The sequence below is a fragment of the Bombyx mandarina genome, chromosome 01 (assembly GCF_030267445.1).
Source record: "Bombyx mandarina strain Sakado chromosome 01, ASM3026744v2".
Classification (NCBI taxonomy): Eukaryota; Metazoa; Arthropoda; class Insecta; order Lepidoptera; family Bombycidae; genus Bombyx; species Bombyx mandarina.
The window spans coordinates 11986844-12008069 of NC_143208.1; the positions used below are offsets into that span (position 1 = coordinate 11986844).

The 21226-nt window shown below is 36.4% G+C and overlaps 1 protein-coding gene across 1 annotated transcript; it reads right to left on the reverse strand.

Annotated features, from left to right (window-relative positions):
• Positions 1 to 13788: 13788 nt before the first annotated feature.
• On the reverse strand, positions 13789 to 16276 carry LOC114246908 (lipase 3-like). Its single transcript, XM_089727611.1, has 2 exons — positions 14888 to 16276; positions 13789 to 13878 (listed from the first exon to the last, which is right to left on the reverse strand). Exons 1-2 carry the CDS (start codon positions 16250 to 16252, stop codon positions 13789 to 13791), a joined length of 1455 nt encoding a protein of 484 aa, XP_089583737.1. The 5' UTR covers positions 16253 to 16276.
• Between the last annotated feature and the right edge of the window lie 4950 nt (positions 16277 to 21226).

Here is a 21226-nt window from a genome sequence, read left to right on the forward strand (position 1 = left end):
AGGGACGAAAAATATTATAGATTGACTCGACTAAGCATAGAAACATGACGTTTAGTGAACCCGCAATGGAATCCGAAGGTGGTATACCACATTCAAATTTTATAACGTGTCTGTGTCTGAGGGTGCCCCTAGGTATGCCGATGTTACATGAGGCCCAGTCGCGTCACTCCCCAAAAAGTGGTCTATGGGCCGAGAGACACGGGGCAGAGTCGCACCACTTCTTGACACGTCACCACCGGTAGACAACCGGCGAACAGGAGACTCTGTGAGGAGGATCTCAGGGCGCCACCACTTACCGCTCTGGGAGACTTACATTCCATTATTTTGACATTCCTTCGACCGTTGACTCCGACGTCAGTTGAGTTTGTTTTGTGTTACATTACAGCTGAAAAATACATTAGTAAATGTAATTACTAATATAACATACGTTTATATGTATAAAAGCTAAAGGTAAAGTAAAATCTATTTTGACGTAAGAATGTTATCAAATATTATATCTTTTCAAGCTGTTAGAAAACACAATTGACGAGGCGCTGTATGAATTTAATTTTAGCAGTACATTTAATATTATTTAATTTTAGCAATATGTATGTCTTAAATTTACAAAATTAAGAGACGCGGAAGACGTTTCATTGAACAATGTCGTAATTGGAAAGGAAAAGCTGATTGATAACAAATCGGCTTATGTGGCATGAATAAAAACTTAATTTTGTTCATTGAATTTTATTTTCTCTTTTTCCTTGCACAGGGGTGTCATTTGTGTGGGTTTTAATTAATTTTCTTAAATATAAAATTCCGGATATAACGAATTGAATGAGGGCTTTTATAAACAATTTCCATTAACGTTTACGAGGGTTTGATAGAAATTGTAACGCACACGAGGCAAATTCTCATCTGGATTCCTTTCGTGATAAGTTTGGCGCGTTTCTGCACGATTTGCCACTGATTACACCCCTGCCGAATGAATTCCGAAGACACGAAAAAACATACCGTAAGGGGCTCTGCTTGGGATGTTTTTAATAATAATAAAAAAGAAAACTTTGCGAATGTAAAAGTTCGTATTGTTTTTTGTGGAAATGGTAAAATAGCATCCATATCCAAATATGATGACGAGTGCTTTTCTCGTGTAGGTACTTCCAAAATAATCGGGTTTTAACAGTGAAAATTATGATGAATGATAAATGAGTCTCTTACTTGAATACCAAGTCGTGCTTATATAATTATGTTTTTAAACAAAGACTTAACTAACGGTCATTCAAATTTTGCCGTCAACAGTTTGTGTGTTTATATTGCGGGTACATACACGCCATTTTATTATGACTAGAGCTATGTAGTTTAAGATTCAGAGTTGATTTTCAAATGAGTAAAATTACAGTCTGTTTTATTTTCCTTTCCCTGGCTTCATACTTTAAGTAAAATTGGTGACGTTTTAATCTTACTAGAGGTCCCGCAGTAATCGAAATTCGACTATAATTAATTGGAATTGTAAGTTTGTACACTATTATACTTCTATAATCACAAATTTCACCAAGACTACACTATAAAAAATATTAACAAAGACAAACAATATTTAATCTATTCTCAATTTGACAATAGACGTCAAGAACAAAAGTTTGACAATAAATAGTACGCATGCGTGTGTGCGTCAAATACATGGTATGTAGGGTGTGTAATATTTTCTTTATTGATTTAATGTGTCTTTTATGCATTATTTTAAATAAATATTATCATTGTGCACTTCTTCTCTATATTCTCTATAAGTGTGGAAAATTTCATACTCCTCCGTCCGCGCAATTTTCGTAAAAAGGGATACAAAGTTTTTGCTTCACGTATTAATATATAGATTTATAAAACAAATGTTTGTGTGTAACTTTACTTGTGATCGCTTGCGCGTCTTTTATCCAATTTAGTTTTAACTTTCTACAGATATTGTTGGCAAGTATAAGACAGATGAAGTACGTAAGAGTAGTTTTAAAAAAGGTATTTTTTTTTAAGTTTACCGATAGTCATAGTATAGATAGTCACACGGATATTTACTGATGGTAGGACGTCTTGTAAGTTCGCACGGGTAGGTACCATTAATTACTCTGCCTATTTTTACCGTGAAGCAGTAATGCGTTCCGGCTTGTAGGGAGGAGCAGCCGTTGTACTGTAAAAACAGAGACCTTAGAACTCAAATGTCCAGGTAGGTGGCGGCATTTACGTTGTAGATTTCTATGAACTCCGGTAACCACTTAACATCAGGTGGACCGCGAGCTCGACCACCCATCTAAGCAAAAATAAACAATATATCTTGACTGGTATTTCCCAATAGTTGTTAATACATAAAAACAAAAATATTACATAGTAGGGCGTATTATACTAGGCTGCACTAAAAGTATCGGGAATGGAATATTTCCACTGTTCCTGTCATATTAAAATCTTTTTAATTGAAAACTCCTTGGTTTTAAAAATCGAATACCATTTATTTATTTAAAAAAAGATTCTCGGTCTTGTCACGAGGTTTTGTAAAACTTGTTTAGTCGTTGAGAAAATGGAATTGACTCGAGAAAATTCAAGAGCGATGATTTATTATGACTTTCGAAGTGGTTTAACACAAAAACAGTGTGTTGACCGGATGATTTCTGCATTTGGTGATGAAGCCCCATCCAAAACCGCAATTTATCGCTGGTTTGCTGAGTTTCAACGTGGACGTGTCAAGCTCAGTGATGATCCCCGTCAAGGTCGTCCAAAAACTGCAGTCACCCAAGAAAACGTTGATGCTGTGCGTAAGCTGATTGAGGAAGATCGACATGTGACATACCGCGAAATTCAGGCAACTTTAGACATTGGCATGAGTCAAATACAAATAATCTTGCATGAACAATTAGGTGTAAAAAAGTTGTTTTCCCGATGGATACCGCATTCGCTCTGTGAAGAGCAAAAAGCGGCTCGCGTTACTTGGTGCGTTAGAACTCTCGAAAGATTCCACGCAGGATCCTCAAATGCTGTATACAACATTGTATCAGGTGACGAATCCTGGATATACGCGTACTAACCCGAAACAAAAAACCAGTCACGAGTTTGGGTGTTCGAAAATGAGTTAAAGCCAACAAACATTGTTCGTTCACGGAGTGTTGCAAAAAAAATGGTGGCCACGTTTATCTCCAAAACCGGCCGTGTTACGACTATTCCTCTTGAGGGACAAAGAACGGTTAATGCAGAATGGTATGCTAGCATTTGTTTGCCACAGGTCGTTTCTGAATTCCGTAAAGAGAACTGCAACCGCCGCATCATCCTCCATCACGACAATGCGAGTTCTCACACCGCGCACAGAACAAAAGAGTTTTTAGAGCAAGAAAACATAGAATTATTAGACCATCCGCCGTACAGCCCCGACCTAAGCTCTAATGATTTCTATACTTTCCCTAAAATAAAGAATAAATTGCGTGGACAGAGATTTTCATCACTTGAAGGGGCTGTGGACGCCTACAAAATGGCCATTTTGGAGACCCCAACTTCCGAATGAAATGGTTGCTTCAATTATTGGTTCCATCGTATGGAAAAATGTGTCAAATTTCGCGGAGAATACTTCGAAAAGCAATAAATACATTTTTAAAAAGTAATGTTGTGTCACTTCGTTAATTCCCGAAATTTTCAGTGCCGCCCTCGTAAAGTCGCTTGGGACCACTTGTTTTTTTTTTAATTCGTTCTTATTTTGGATTCTACTTCATATCTCACGTTAAGCTCGCGTTTGCATTTTGCATCTACTGGCTTTTATAATCGTGAAAGATCAGGTTATTCGTGTGCTCGTCTAGTCAAGATTTCAAATATCTACAAGCGCTTGAACGCAATTCCTTGAAGTACATTTGTTCATTTTTACAAAAAATACTTCTGCGAACATTACTTTGAAAACATACTTTATTTATGTAACACAGTACTCTCTGACGATATTACCATTGAAATACTCTGCTGACATTACATAGGGTTTTTACGTAATAACTCGGGCAATATGAAGCCGGAAAATAAATTTGGAAACATCTAGTGGAATAGCCCACTTGTGATCTTAAGAAGAGTATGTTGAAAGTATGTTGTGGAAACCTCTGGCTTTTACCATTCGCTAATTAATTGTAAGTTTTGATTCAGATTGTAGGCAGTCAACACAAAAATATTGTTTTTTTTTTATTGCCCTTGTAGGCAGACGAGCATATGGCCCACCTGATGGTAAGTGGTTACCATCGCCCATGGACTTCAGCAATGCCAGGGGCAGAGCCAAGCCGCTGCCTACCGCTTAATACTCTCCATAAGTCTCGTTTGAAGAAGGACATGTCATAGCGCTCGGGAAACACCGTGGAGGGGAGTTCATTCCTTAGCCGGATGGTACGTGGCAAAAAAGATCTCTGGAAACGCACTGTGGATGACCGCAGTGGCTCCAGGTAGTATGGGTGAACTCTACTCCGGTGGCGGGCGGTGCGATGGTAAAAACGAGATGCTGGTATCATCTCGAACAATTCCTCAGAGCACTCCCCATGGAACATACGGTACAAAATACAGAGGGAACCGAAGTCCCTCTGCAGACCCAGAGGCTCCAAATGATCCGAGAGAATGGGATTATCGACAATCCGAATAGAATGCTTGGTTATACATAATGGATCTCTCTCAAATATTAGAACAAATGTCAATTTTACTGCTAGTAGCACTTATTGAGGCACCGGTAGCTACCCCTTGCTTATTATTATTATTTTTCATAATTTTTTTTCATTTCTTAAATGGGTGGACGAGCTCACAGCCCACCTGGTGTTAAGTGGTTACTGGAGCCCATAGACATATACAACGTAAATGCGCCACCTACCTTAAGATATAAAATGTTCTATGGTCTCAGTACAGTTACAACGGCTGTCCCACCCTTCAAACCGAAACGCATTACTGCTTCACGGCAGAAATAGGCAGAGTGGTGGTACCTATCCGTGCGGACTCACGAGAGGTCCTACTACCAGTAATTAAGCAAATTATAATTTTACGGGTTTGATTTTTATTACCCGATGCTATGCCTTCACCGTGGAAATCAATCGCGACAATTTCTGCCGCGAAGCCATCGAGACATCGAGACTTCTGAGACTTGCGGCTTTGGCTTGGGTTGGTCAACATATAGTCTCGTATGTGTGAATCGTGAAAAAGTGTGGTCTGTATATTTTGTAATTTAAAAAATAAGACGACGAGAGTACATATTTTTAAAGATCGTCACCTTAAAGTGAGTGGTTTTAATTTTTGGTTAAACCGCTTTGATACGAATTCGGATGTAGTTTAGTTGTATAAAGAAACCAACAAAGCGACAAAAGTTTCAAAATGTTTTGTTTATAATATTCCATGATTCATTACGTTTTGCTTCATAATTGTTTTTGTAAAATATGTAATATGTCGTAGTAGTAGTTGCGTTTACAAAATTAACTAAAAACATTTAATCATGTATATTGCTAATTTTTAATGTCTAGAATTTTTACTTTCGTGCTATCAAGTAATAGTCTTAAACATACAAAAATATACGAAATTGATCTTCTAAATTTGTGTAATTGATATATATTTTGATAAAAATGAGTTCGACGTAAAGATATAGTCTTATACTTAGAGTAGTAGTACCTAGTAGTAGTGGTAGTAGCAGTAGTAGTAGTAGATGTCGTAGTACTAGTAGCAGCAGTAGTAGTAGTTGTCGTAGCACTAGTAGCAGCAGCAGTAGTAGTAGGTTTTGTTGTTGTTGTTTTAATTATAGTAGGAGTAGTAGTAATAGTAATAGCCATATACGGAAGCTTATCCATATTCAAAGGTCTCAAGATTTTCGATTGTTTTCTTTTACATGCGAATGGTGTCGTCCATAGAACGTGGTAATTGGCGCTAAGGCGTTAGTGTTGTTATTCACATTTTTGGAATTATTAAGCCTCATACATGTTTCTAGCATCCCATAGCATAGAACAAAATTGTAGATTCGAATTTGTAGAAGATTTTTTCTTTATGAGCCAAAAGAAAACAATACCTGTAAACGCGTTTTCCTTTATCTCGTCACAATTATGTGTATAAATCGGTTTTGAACGAATATTTCTTGGAATCGGGAACCGTGCTATAGCTATTATTATACATATGTATATCGGTTAAGCAATTTGCGGTAAGCGCGCAGAAAGTTGTCAAATTACCAAACCCAAATTACCCGGAATGGTCAAATGTTCCCAGTAATATTTTTAGGGGAAAATCTAGCTGTAATTTTCTTTATATCGAGTGCTTGAGTGGTTTCATGATGATCTCAGTCATTTTCATCTTGCTTTACTATTGGAGCTACCATACTACCTGGAGCCACTGCGGTCATCCACAGTGTGTTTCCAGAGATCTTTTTTGCCACGTACCATCCGGCTATGGAATGAGCTCCCCTTCACGGTGTTTCCCGAGCGCTATGACATGTCCTTCTTCAAACGAGGCTTGTGGAGAGTATTAAGCGGTAGGCAGCGGCTTGGCTCTGCCCCTGGCATTGCTGAAGTCCATGGGCGACGGTAACCACTCACCATCAGGTGGGCCGTATGCCCGTCTGCCTACAAAGGCAACACAAAAAAAAATAAAAAAAATATTAGGTATTTAGTTAGTGCATTACAGTTTATTTCCATGCGACGTAATGGTCATACAAAAACATTTTGCATGATACATTGCATTGATGATTGCATGTTACATAGTATTTATTCTATTGATGTGTCAGTGTGATAACAGGGTATTTTTCTACTAAGTAATAATAATTTTAAGGAGTATTCGAGTCGTCGTAATCTTTTTATGACCGTAATTTTTTTATGAGCCGAACCTCATACGAAGTGTCTCCGTCTAGTGGGCATGTGGTGTATGTGGGACTTGGCAGTCTGCAGATGTTGGGAGCGGACTGCGGGCCCAAGGATGTTTTAGGGCCCTACCCTTCAAACGATTTGCCTTGCACTCTCTCCAATTCGCCCTGGGTAAAAACCCAGTCAGAGTAGGGGGATTTCCGTAGTCAACACGACAATCAGATTTGCGGTACCTAGGTTGCCCCATTGGTGGGTCGTCGAGCGGCAATAGTTGATAACTCTACATCAGTCTTTTCGGTACGGCAACCCAACAGGTCCCCTTAAGTGGTGCTGCTGGTGTCTCGGAATACCACGCTGGAAGAGAACCAGCTTGCCAGGTTGGAACGCGATATACCGACAACCGGTTGCTCTTACACAGCAATTTCGTAGAACTGGTGTCACTACCCACCTGCAGATATGGGATCACAGCTGTTCCATACTTCAAACCGGGGAATATATCCGCTTGGCGGCAGCAATAGATAAAGTGGTGGGGACATAAGCTTAGTACTCCGAGTTTCCAAAACGCATCATCACAAGTAATTTTATTTTTAATATTGTTATTTTTTTACTCGACATTACATTCACAAACACAATATGAAGCGCGTGTTTGACTTGCAATAAATGCACTTTGTCTTTAATGCAATAAGAAACAAATACAATAAAGAGAGAGCAGCAGCTATGGAAATTTTTCTATCAAAATAAGTGATTGGCGCTCTAATCTCATTAAACGAAAAAAAAAACCATTTCAACAAATTTATCGCGTGTAAATACGCACCCTCAAAACACACACACACACACACACACACACACACCCATCCATAGACATTTACACACAATTTTCAGATGTTATCAAAATAGTGGAACTGGTCTGTATTTAATTATGATTTATATCTTTGAAAGGATCTTAGATGCAGCTATGAATAGTTGCATCTAAGATTAATATTTGATAATTGGATGTTCTAGTTTAAAGTTTCGTTCATTTAGTTTAACAATACCTAAATTAGAGACGATTTTGATATTCTGGATTCAGGTTTCAAATGATTATGCTTCTTATTACAAACTAAACGTTGCTTCTTATGTTTGGTCGAAACAATATAACCACGTTTCATGCGAATATATATTTATTAGCCGATATTTTGAAAATTTCCAGACTTTTTGAAAAATTACACAGACAATTATTATATTAAATGTCAATAACGGACTACTGAATAATTATAGTTGTTTTACAGAAAACACAATTGATTATCGTGTACAAAAGTGATTTTTTTACACCGCGACCTGCTTTAAGATTAGATTACTATTTTTGCGGGTCGTGGAATTATTGTTTCGCATCGTTATTTTGTTCTATACTGTTAATTTTTTTGCTTTTCGCTTTGTCTTAAATCTCAAAATGTACTAACCTATTCGTTAATTAGTGAAAATTACAAGAATGATTATTTATGGAAGTTGTTTATAAGGAGTTAATCAAATGGAAAAAAAAATATTTTGAATATTAAAACACTAAAAAATCTTTGAGTTAAAATGTCTAAAGTCCATATACCTCAACGCTCCCAAGTGAGATTGCCGAACCGACTGACACTTTAGCTCATATTCATATTATGGAAAATGGCCGTCAGAAGGCCATTCGGTTCCATTACGGACGCTAAATGATACGCAAATAGCTTGGAGACTATTCGGGAATAGTATAGGTCCAAGTTTGTGAGTATCCTTCAATAAACACATTTAGACTGTCAAAGCGTTAGTGGTGATTCTGTTCGTGAACGTTAATTAGTGAATATTGGTATTGGAACTACCGTCTGCAGCTTCCAAGCGGATGGGAAGATTACGTGGTCTGGACCAGAGTTTCTAGCATTGATCGCTCCGTTAATTGATTGAAGACTTGTGGATTTAGCGTAGGTACGTAACGCTTTGATAATTTAAAATCGAATGGAAGCTATTGTCACCCGTAATATTTATTATTTTTAACTCATTCCACCACTAATAGGCATAGTTTGATGATTAAAAACATTATTTTAATATAATAATTATAAACCCATAACTCAAGTGTCCACGAAATTTCATCAATAATTTATCGATAGGCAACTTCTCATTGGGTCTATATTCTTACGACGTGAATTAAGTTTTCAAATAATTTATTATTGGATAAATCTATATATATAAAAATGAATTGCTGTTCGTTAGTCTCGCTAAAACTCGAAAACGGCTGGACCGATTTGGCTAATTTTGGTCTTGAATTATTTATGGAAGACCAGAGAAGGTTTAAGAGGTAGATAAATATGAAAATGCTCGCAATTAAATATCAGTTTTGTTTTTCCTTTGATGTCCCCCGTCGGACGGACTCCTTTTATTTGTTTTATGTTTATTTTATACAAAAGTTTAGGTCTTTTGTTTATCGATTGAGGCACTACGAAGTCTGCCGGATCAGCTAGTTTTAAATAATTTGTCTCTTTGATTTAACAGTGCATTGTCTGCAAACTGCAAATTTCATAGAACAAACCCGCCTTTCGCCGGCTTCGTGTGTTATGGATTAAAGCAGTTAAAAGAAATTGTTTGGAGCACGTGTCGAAGAGCTTCCTATTTGCGTATCTGGGTTACTAGACAAGTTTTTCATTTTAAAAAAAAAATCATATCTAATTTTAACGAATGAAAAAAACCCACTTGTACTACTTACACGTGGCACCTGTTTTTGAATAAACATTACCATGTTTTATTGTTTATTATTCAATTTAAAATGCTCCCCTCCTACAAAAACCAAGGGGTGGTTCACGAACGCGTAACGCACGTCGCATGTAATAATATACGCTATCGATTTGCACGGCTGACCGATACTTTAATCCCCCGAATAATCCCATCCACGAAAACATATTGCTTACATCTGCGACAAGTAAATATTCGAGGGTGGTGCATTCTAGTATAATGCTTGTTTGAAAAGTAAACTATGTACTTACTTACGGTAGGCAGCGGCTTGGCTCTGCCCCTGGCATTGCTGAAGTCCATGGGCGACGGCAACCACTCACCATCAGGTGGGCCGTGTGCGCATCTATACAAGAGCAATATAAAAAAAAAAAAACTTATCTAGAAGATCTTTTTTTTTGACGTACTTCGGGAGACGACACACGTGTAAAGGGGCGGTGAACCGGAGCCCATAGTTACGAGTAATTGAGATTTGAGGTTGTCGTCTCGGATATATTGTATAACGGTTGTCACACAACTACGTCAAAAATATGAAAGCAGGATTATGGTATTATACTTACTTATTCGCCACTGGTTACGCCTATACTAACGTTTGGAATACATTTTCTTTTTTTACTTTTTATTGCTTAGACGGGTGGACAAGCTCACAGCCCACCTGGTGTTAAGTGGTTACTGAAGCCCATAGACATCTACGACGTAAATGCCCCACCCATCTTGAGATATAAATTCTAAGGTCTCAAGTATAGTTACTTGGTCTTTAATCATTCGTGAACACGAAATTTTCAAAACTGTTGTATTAATTTTTATGACACAATTCTTATGTGTTCAATTATTTTTCAATGAAATCGTTGAAGTCTCATATCCGTTCATTTTTCTGTGGAATTTCAAGAGCGGTATTGTGGCGTCGCTCGACACCTCGAGCGAACCGGCCATTTTATTTTCTAGGCCAAGGAAAACTCAAACAACAATGACGTGCCCGCACACATAACAATATTACACTCACTACATTCAGGCTAGGTACATTCAGATAATATCTGTTATACTTAAAATTGCGGCTTTCAAATTTTCTGTGAACATGCTGTAGTTTTTTTTTCTTTAATTATTAAATAAAATACTGGAACGTCAGGTGTTGAAAAATTTTAAGATGCTAATCCCGTCGCTGAGAAGACGGAAATGTTTGCTACAGTATAAGAAGACGCCTTTAGCTCTAACACTAGGAGCAACTCTAACACTAGAAGCAGACTTAGGGAACCCGGTAACCGTACTCGTCGAACTCGACAAAGAGTTCGACGTGAAACCAAACCCCTGCATTAGCTCGCTGGGTTTCTCGCTGGATCTTCTCAGCGGGTCACGATTCCGATCCGGTCGTAGATTCATTCGCGAAGCAGCTGCTCTTGAGTTGTTAGGTTCCTTCGGAGGCGCTCGGGCAGCTGTTAGCAAATCCTACCCCTCTCGGCTGAGCATTTTATTAAACTGAATATAAGACTAAGAATGACTATGGATAAGGTTATTGTGTTTACCGTTAAAATGCTATTTAAGCCACGTGCGTTTTTTGGCAAGTTTGACATAAGGACGCACTGAAATCTATATATTAATACGTGAAGCAAAAACTTTTTATCCCTTTTTATGAAAATTGCGCGGACGGAGGAGTATGAAATTTTCCACACTTATAGAGAATATAGAAAAGAAGTGCATAATGCTAATATATTTTTTAAATAATGCATAAAAGATACATTAAATCAATAAAGAAAACATTACACACACTATGTATTTGACGCACACACGCATGCATACTATTTATTGTCAAACTTTTGCACTTGACGTCTGTGGTCAAATTGAGAATAGATTAAATATTGTTTGTCTTTATTAAAAGATTTTTATAGAGTAGCCTTGGCGAAATATGTGATTATAGAAGTATAAAATACAATCATAATAGTGTACAAACTTACAATTCCAATTAATTATAGTCGAATTTCGACTACTGCGGTACCTCTAGTAAAGTTAATTTGCCGTCGGTATGACTAGCGAAAATCGCTGTCTCGCAAGAAGGCCGCACTTTATAGACATACAAAATATTTTACGTTCGTATTACATGACAAGTAAACACAATTTTGTCGCTTTACTTCAATCAATGAGTAGTATCACCCCTCTGCGCACTTCCGCGACGAAGCTTTAATGTTTTATTTCGCAATAAAACCGACGAGTGCAGCTGCGATGCATTTGGCACGCTAGTATCAGATAAACATATTTGTATTCATCCCTCGCATGTGATGCAAAGATCTATCTTACATTAATCTAAAAAAAAAACTCGCGATTTAAAACTAAATATCTAAAATGAACACATATGTACATACAGAGTATCTTAGTTTTATCTCAATCATCTAATAAGTTCTTAAAGTTGCCGTTTCACAGTACTGGCCATTTAAAACATATTTTGTGTATGACTGGCAATAAATTCTAAATTCGAATGAATATTATTTTTAAAGTATGGATTTATAATTTCAAATTTCGTCATTTTATTATTAAGTGTTTTGTTTTCACTGCATACCTGGCTCCCAGCTCACCTGGTGTTAAGTGGTTACTGGAGCCCATAGACATTTACAACGTAAATGCGCCACCCGTCTTGAGATATTATGTTCTAAGGTCTCAGTATAGTTACAACGGCTGTCCCACCATTCAAACCGAAACGCATTAATTACTGCATCACGGCAGAAATAGGCAGCGCGATGGTACCTACCCGTGCGGACTCACAAGAGGTCCTACCACCAGTAGTAACAACAGAAAACTATCGTGAAACTATAGAAAAACGAATAAAATGTTATATTTTCATCTTTATGGTCTTTAAAAATCAAAATTTTAATGTCAATATCTCTAGAAATAAAATATAAATCATAAAACCAAAAAAAAGGGATTAAATAAAAGAAACACCAAAAGTAGAAACAAATTTGTCCATTCTTATGGCATTTTTTTTCCTACCTAGCTGAGAGCCTTGAGAGGCTATTTCAGCGTAACCTTACCTAGTAGGTGAGCTCACGGTGCTCAAACCTGACGACGTTGCTAACACGAACCCTAGCCAGAGCCGTGCTTCGCAGAATCTACCACCGGATCTCAAACGCGACCCACTGAGAAGATCCGGCGAGAAACTCAATGGGCTGTGTCTAAGTGCTAATTTACTCGTCGAGCCCTTCGTCGCAAGCGACGGGTTCGACTAGAACGATGACTGGTGCTTGAGGTACCTAAAAGCACCGTTAGTGGATCGGGAGGCTCCGAAATGACGCGTTTGGGGCGACGTCGACTGCTTTCCATTCTGTTCGCAGGATCGGGAATATAGTTACCTGCGGCCACGATGAGAGGGTTCTCATGTCGTGCCGCTTTATCGAAGTGATTATGGCACGTTGTAATGTATATGCTACTGGAGATTTGTATAATCCAAGTGGGTACATCACTGAGGCGGCTGATCGTAAAACTCATACCAAATCCTTCTGCAGCATGATAAAAGGACTTTCTGTGCCAACCCCACATTACGTAGTATAAGAGGAAGAAGAAGAAGAAGAAGCAAACTGTATCTAAGGTTCAAATCGCTTTATTGATAGGCGATCTTAGGAAATGCCAAAGACGTACATAAAGTCATTAATGTTAAAAAAAAACAGGAACTTACTTACTTTAATTCTCAATCTTGTATTTTTTTTTTAAATTTAACCAACATAAACAAGAATCCTTTAGCAGCATATCTCACGACCAGTTTGGCCACTAAATTTCTATTTGTGTTGACAATGTAATCAGTGCGGGAAACCTACCGCAAAACCCACGCATTAAACATACATTTCGGACTAATTTCACCCTCACTAAATTCCAAAACGTCTTCATATTCCTCTGCGCCGAGCCTCAAAGTAAACACGGCTAAATTTACCTCCAAGACTCAAAGCTTGCCGTTTTAATCGACGACTAATTACATAAACAACCTAGGCAGAGACTAGGCATAAATTGAATTGGTCTTCCCAAGCGTAGAGTTAAATAAATTCTGTCGTGTTGCATCATAGGTGACCGCAGGGTCGGTAATGCATGTTAACGTGCGATATATTGAATAGAAGTAATATTTACTAGTATCATGTGCGATAATGAACCAAACTATTCGAAAGTTTTGTACGTTTTCAATTAAAAATTAGATTATTTAAACTGTGACTAAAACCTAATTCGGATTGAAAATTTTAAAAGAATAATCAATTTATACCAGTAACATATTGTAGTGATAATTAAACGTATCCTAGTAACTAGGGAAGATTTGTCCAATGCTTTTATTGTATCTTTTAATCTGAGCGTCTAGCATTATGTATTTTAGTTGCAAAAGGTAAACCTGTAGACAAATTTTAACTCTAAAATTAATACATATAACATGATTACAGTGTGGTATAAAATGTCGATAATATAAATAAAATCAAGTGAAACCCTTAAAATATGTTTGCTATTGAATGTGAATGAAATACGATATTATTTATTTTACTTTCCACATATTATACATACAAAATATTAAAGAGAACGACGTTAGGACAGTATCCGAAGGGCCGGAAATACGGATCGCGATTCTGGCGGATGTTATAACAACTAAAATGCTTGTCACATTCGACGTTTTCGTTATTAATCGTCTTTTGTTTTTTCAGGCTTAGTACTAATAATTATGCATAGCTTTATGTGTGAGTAATAATTGTCACAATAACAGAATGTGTGTTACAGCCGCTCTGGGCACGACATGGGCTCGCACGGGAAATCATCGGCGTTAGAACTCTTGTTCCAGCAATGATAATAGCTAACACGCTCTTCCACTCCATTTAAACGACAATTTTGTTTATATTTACAGCAAACTGTGTCTTTATCTTTAATTTAAATGAGATGAGGACATGGATGATTGCATTCATGGATCAACGGTAATGTGCTTGTCTCTCTACTACGAAATCGGAGAGGTTCGATGTTAATTCATACATTTAAAATTAAATGAATATGTTGAAAAAGCAGAAAATTATAATTCACTACATTCAATTCGAGTCTGTTTCACTTACATTACAGCATAAGCTGTTCATTAAATCTTTGTAAATGGGTTTCAAGGTGGGTGGCGCATTTACATTGTAGATGTCTATGGGCTCCAGTAACCACTTAACACCAGGTGGGCTGTGAGCTCTCCAACCATCTAAGCAATAAATAAAAAAAATATAATAAATTAAAAAGTTTTCTCGCCTCTCACTAACATCGTATTTAACAAAAATCTTTATGTCAGTAATAACAGGACTTCGGATTGTATGATTTCATTAATTACTAGAAAATTAATATACAAAATTATTTTTTAAAAACTTCAAGATAAATCGATATACGAGAGACGGTGCCTTTTTCGACCAGAGAAAATCGACATGACTGAATTTTTCTTTTTTTATTATTTGATGATGACTGATATTAGGTAATATGTTTATTAGATTTAAAATGTCCGACGGAGTTGATAGCCAGTCATCTAAAGATGTAATAATAACTACCGGTGTTGTCACATTCCTCAAATTGTATAAAGGCGGCGTGATAGTTCCATAGTTTTTTAAATTCGACTGTGGTCCATGATCGTACATCTGAAAGCGGGCACTTTTTATTAATTGGATGTAATGAAGTATTGTTTTGGTAGAACCACCCGCCGGTACGTGGTTTAAGACGAGCTCTTTAATGTTTTCGTCGGAAAATTCTTGGCCACCGTTAGTGAGGAAAAGTAGTGGATTTTCACATAATTCCGCATCGCCCGGACAAAATCTGTTGACTAACTCTCGGGATAGTATTTTGAATGGTGCTATCTCGTATGGATCAAGTATATCAATCAGTTCATCTTCGTTATTCGTCAAACCTGCGAACTGTTTAAGCGGACCCTTTATTTGTCTCATGAAAACTAGTGGTGCAATTAGAATCACTGATTTGAGAATTTCATTGTAAATTGAATCCGTTGATAATAACGCTAGAGCACTGGTAGCGCCCATTGAATATCCGATCAAACAAATTTCAACTTTATCCCTTATTTGTAAAACGTAATTTATCAAAGCTGACAAGTCGTATAAACCGATTTCGTGAAACGAAAAATCCCAAAAGTCAGGAGCATCTGCCGGCTTAGCGGAGTGCATCTTCGAATACTTATTTCCCCTAGCGTTTGCGAGCCAAACGTCATATCCGGCTTCCGACAGCATGTACGGAAGAGATCTTGACTTTCCTAAAAGGATGAAATCATCTGAACTTCCGAGCAAACCGTGATGTAATATCACAACTTTACTTTCCGTTTGTGTATGTCCCGTTACACTCAGTCTGTGTATCGTGAGCAAATATCCATCTGACGTCATAAGAGTATGCAACTCAACTTTGTATCCATGAAAAGCTATCAATTGTGGTCCTTGCATATTATTTTCAGTATCATATTGGGTCTCAGAAAATACCACAGTTTTATTTTTTGATTCTGTTTCAGCCTGCAACAGTTTCGTTACGAAATTAATTAAAGATTTTTTTATGGATTTTTTCTTTTTCTCGAATACTTCTTTGGTATTTTGCCAGAGATTCTGAAATTTCTTTTTAATTGCGCTCATGGTTTTCACGAAGAAACCTTTTATAGTATTGCTCATGTTTTGTACGACTTCCATCGTTTGATTACTGAACTGTTCACTCACTTCGATATTTAATATGACAATCAGTATAAACATATAATAAATTTCACACATTATTGCTACTTTACATACATTGAATGTTATTACAGCACATGTAGGCTATGGTTGCAACAAATCTTTAATAGTGCTAGTTATTAATCTGGCCTTATTTATATGCTTGGGAACAATAGCCTTTTGTTCTGCATCATCGTTAAATAATAGTAAGTCATTGATAATTGAAAAACACGTGCGTTTTATTTCATCATAATATAATAGTTAGCAATGCATTGTAAACATTACATTGTTGCATTAGTATTAATTAACAATATTGGGCTCGAATATTCTTATATGAAAAAACATTTTTTTTTTATAATATCGAGTCTCTTGTGCTGTGAGCCATAATCTACTCAATTTATAGTAAAGGAATCGTACTTTTTGTATATGAATACATTTAGAATAAATCCCAACTCGCCCTTTTTCAGTGGTTGGTAAGGCCCGCCGAATTCTCATTAAGGTGTGAAGCCTCTCAATAGAAATGAACATTTCAAAACGAACACAAACTTTGTTGTTACAGATATTAATTGAACGATCCACGATCGATTTAATAAAAATGTGTATTTCTATAATCAGCAAATAAATAACTGTGTTCTGGAACTGTTACTGTTCAGTACTCGTACTACTCCAATTTGCAGACAGGCAGAACAACGTATTTGAGAACACAGAGTATTTTGAAATCACTCCCATAACCCTTTGAATCAATCCAAGGTGCTAGTTCGGGTTATAAAAAATAAAAGAACGTTCAAACAAAACTACAAATGATTTTTTTTATTTCCTACCTAAACTGATAGCCTTGAGAGGCTATTTCAGCGTAGCAAATGAAGTGACGCAGCATGCATTTAGTAAGTGCGGCAGTCTTACATTTGTGCTGCTGAACTTATTTGTGCTTAGCTTAAAAGATGAATATGGCTTTCCGTGTACATTGGAGAAGTTGTTTATGCACAGATTAACCTTAGTAACGTTGTCTTTGCGATCTTGCCCTGTAGATTTTAATTCACTATTTTGCAATTCAAAAATAAATCTAATTGTCCAAGTAAAAGTTTCCTCGGCAAAAATTCTAAAACAGTTTTGTGTATTCTATTTGCATTTGAATACTTATTCGGAGAGGAGAATTAAAATAAAGGATTCCCAGTTAAACAACGTGGCCTAACTAATATTGTCCTGGAAATAAATGCAAATCTGTTTTTCGAATTATTTGTTGAGAGTTTTTATCGTTTGTTTTCGTCTGTGCCTTTTTAATTACATTGACTGTTTGTATTGTTTTCAGTTTATCATGCCCGTAAAACAAAGTTGTTTGTGAAATTTTCTTTGTAAATCTATCGCAGTCCGGAGAACTATCCATTTAAGTCTTTCTACGGAATGTTATTGATGAAACTGTTAATTCTATTGCTGAATGCATTTGTATTTTTAACTGTCCCTATATTTTAAAAATTTTAATCAGGCGTTAATAAAATGCGTTTTCTGCCTCTTGAGGCAAGAGGCAGAAAACTGGATGGTGAAATTCACGTTGTAATGTCTGTGACATCTTATATTAAATCGCAAGTCGTGTGATATCGCAAGGTGAATACCGCCATTCATTTTGACGCTAATGATTTTAGTTTCAAATGTGTTCTAGAATGGCTCTCTGTAGACTTAATTGTAGCTTATGATTTTTGAATAGCTTATTTATTGATTTAAATATGAATTTTATTTACTTTAGAAAAAAAGTATTTTAGCATGTACTGCGTTCATAGACAAGAATCCCACTTTTCGGAATTCTTAGTATTGATAAGAAGCGAGTATAACAATCACCCGATGTCCATACTATACTTTACGATACTTTCCAGAGAATACGGATTTATATCTAGCTAAAAAAATGGCTGATACAATCTATACAGCGAGTCCCCTGATTTCTTTGCGACAGAAATAGGCTGATACTGGTCACCGTTATAGTTGGATGAAAATTATCTGTCAAATACTTTCCAGAGAATACAGATTTATATCTGGCTAAAAAAAATTGCTGATACAACCTTTACAGCGAGTCCCGTGATTACTTTACGACAGAAATAGGCTGATACCGGTCACCGCTGTAGGTGGATGATTATAATCTGTTACTGAGACTAATAACACGATTATCAAAAAAAAACAACACAGACAACGGGGCAACGAAAAACCGCCGTCGTCCTAAGAACATCTTATCGGATCCTCCAGTTCCCCAGTTCCACTATCGATGCTTTTAGGAGGCACCGGTGATCGTTCTCTTCAAATTTTTCGATTACAATGAAGAATTCAACGTGTGAAGTAGTCCATACAGTTCATAGACACACCCCACTGAGTTTCTCATCGGATCTTCTCAGTGAGACGCGATTTCGGTCCAGTGATCGATTGCTTACTAGGTCTAGTGTAGTTACTAGACGAGCTCAAGCCCACCATCTGATTTATAGTGGTTACTGGAGCCCATAGAGATCGACCACGTAAACACCACCACCCGCCTTGAGACACGAGTTCTAAGTCTTAATTTTAAAGTACAACGGTTGCCCCACCCTTCAAACTAAAATGCATTACTGTTTATGGCAGAAATAGGTAGGGCTGTGGTACAACCTCTGCGCCTTCACAACACGCCCTAGCAGTTAGCAAGCTCTTTCAGGCTGAGCCCCGTCAGCTCATCTACCCGTCCGCGCCTAGTTGAAATAGCCCCTTAGGGTACCTACAATAAGGGAAGGGAAAAATCTAAATTAAGCCCGCTTTTTTCAACTACTGCATCCTAAAACTACAAAATTTCAATTAGCATTGTGAAGTGCTCGCGCCCTGTTTGCCGCTGAGAAGCCATTAAGGAACCCTACGGTTGCGAGGACGAGAGAACGAGGCCATGGATAACATCAGGCGAGTTAGGACTTTTTTATTCTTTGATTTAGTCTGTGTTTTCCCATATTCATTCCGCCTAAATATATCCACCGCCTGCGCGTCTCATCGCAAAGTCTTGAAGCGTTTTCCTGTCATACGTGTCACGCTACGCCATACCAATGCTTCCTATAAAATTGTTGTTCATGCAAACTTTCGTGACCTCGGTGTAAAACTATTTCTAACATGGCCTTAAAAGATGTCAAAAAAGCACTATTCTGCACACAATTGTAATCATACTTTGTAATTTAATCAATATCTTCAAAATAAACACAAAAAAAATATGAAGATAATTTTATATTTATGAATACCGCACCATATAAAATTCACCTAAATTACGATTGCAAATTTAGTTATTTTGTCTTCATTAGCAAAATTATAGTCTTCTGAATTTGTAATATACGGACTTGGTTTTCAAAATTAGGACTGCTGAAGAACTTTAATTCAAACTTCGATATCTTCAACTCGAAGGGTCTCTGATAATTAATAATATCTCTAATTTAATACTTTTACTATTAAAACATAACTTCAATTCCTCAAACACTAATACATAGGCACACATGTTTTTGTACATATTATAAGTAAAGTTGGTAATTTTCTGTTGTCAATAAAACTGGAATTATAAAATCTCAAAATATTTCTATTCTATATTATAAACAGGATGTTTTATTTATTTATTATGATTTAATTATCAGTAAATAAGAGGTAGTTATAATAATATAAATTAATTGACAATATTACATTTATAATACATACATAATAGGTGCATATTTGTATATTTTTGATATGGATTTGAGTCTTCCACTTTTCACAATACTGTTAACTAATCACAAGAAATATTACGTGCCGATTTCATTTTCAGTAAATGCTCTTAAATAACTAAGTGTATATTTAGATTATAGTTTAATATAAAATCGTTACGGTATCATAAATATACTACCCGTTATTATTGCGTAAATGACTGAACACGGGCCACTTGCTGTAGTTACTTGAGTCCATAGACAGTTGCGGTGAATGCTGTGATCGACTTGTAAGACTTATGTAGAAGTATCAGCTGCATAACGACTGACCCACCCCTCAAGACCGTGCTTTTAATCATTACACACACAAACGCGTAATAAAACATACTTATGTGGCTTAATGTCTCTTAAAAAAAACGTCGTAAATAATATAATGACACTAAAACATTTGAAATTAAAGCGCAAAAGTGGTTTTCATGTCTTCGACAGACGACAGACCAAAAAATATAACAATGCAAACACTTATGTATATCAATTGCGTAAAAAAAATCCTCAATAATCTGATTTCATCATAAATAGCTTAGTACTAGTTATAGTGTAGTAATAGTTAATAGTTTCATTAGCATCATCATTATTTTTTCACAATAAGTTATAATACGACGTGACAATTCAGATCACATACTATTTTCTTGTTGCACTCTCCATTTCACAATTTTTTTCAGGAACTGAAAACATAATATGCTTATAGGAGTATTATGAGTAAGCCGACAATGTGTGCTATTATCATATTAGGTATGTACTATTTTGAATTAATTAGCCATATTTTTTCGAGAAAAACTTGACCTTGCTAAAAACTATAACTAAATTGCAATTAAAAAAAAAATAGTGTTTGGATATACAATAATAATTGAAGTTTACAAATATACTCCTGCAAGATCTTGTTCCTCGTAAAAAGTAATGGTGCTATTCCGAATCGAACATTCTGTAGTCAGGTAAATTTGATTACGAACAGTAAAAATATTACTGTCGGAGCCATTGTATCCAATGGATTATTCCACACTGAAGTAAATCTTTAATACATTCAAAACAAAATGATTGCGCATCGCACAGCCAACTGGAAATTTCAAAGTGATTTAAAAATGATTCAAGTGATGATTACTTGTATTCTGTCAGACGTTCATAATGGCGTCTGACTCTCCATGCAGAAACACTGTATCCAATTATATTTCTTCTTCAACAGAGACGAAGTTTGTTGATATTCCGTATCATTTAATTATTCTATTATTCTGCCATAACGATTATTAATTATAACCAAGTCGACTGCAGGCTCTATTACTTTAAATCAATTTGGTCAAATTTCTGTTTTAAGTTC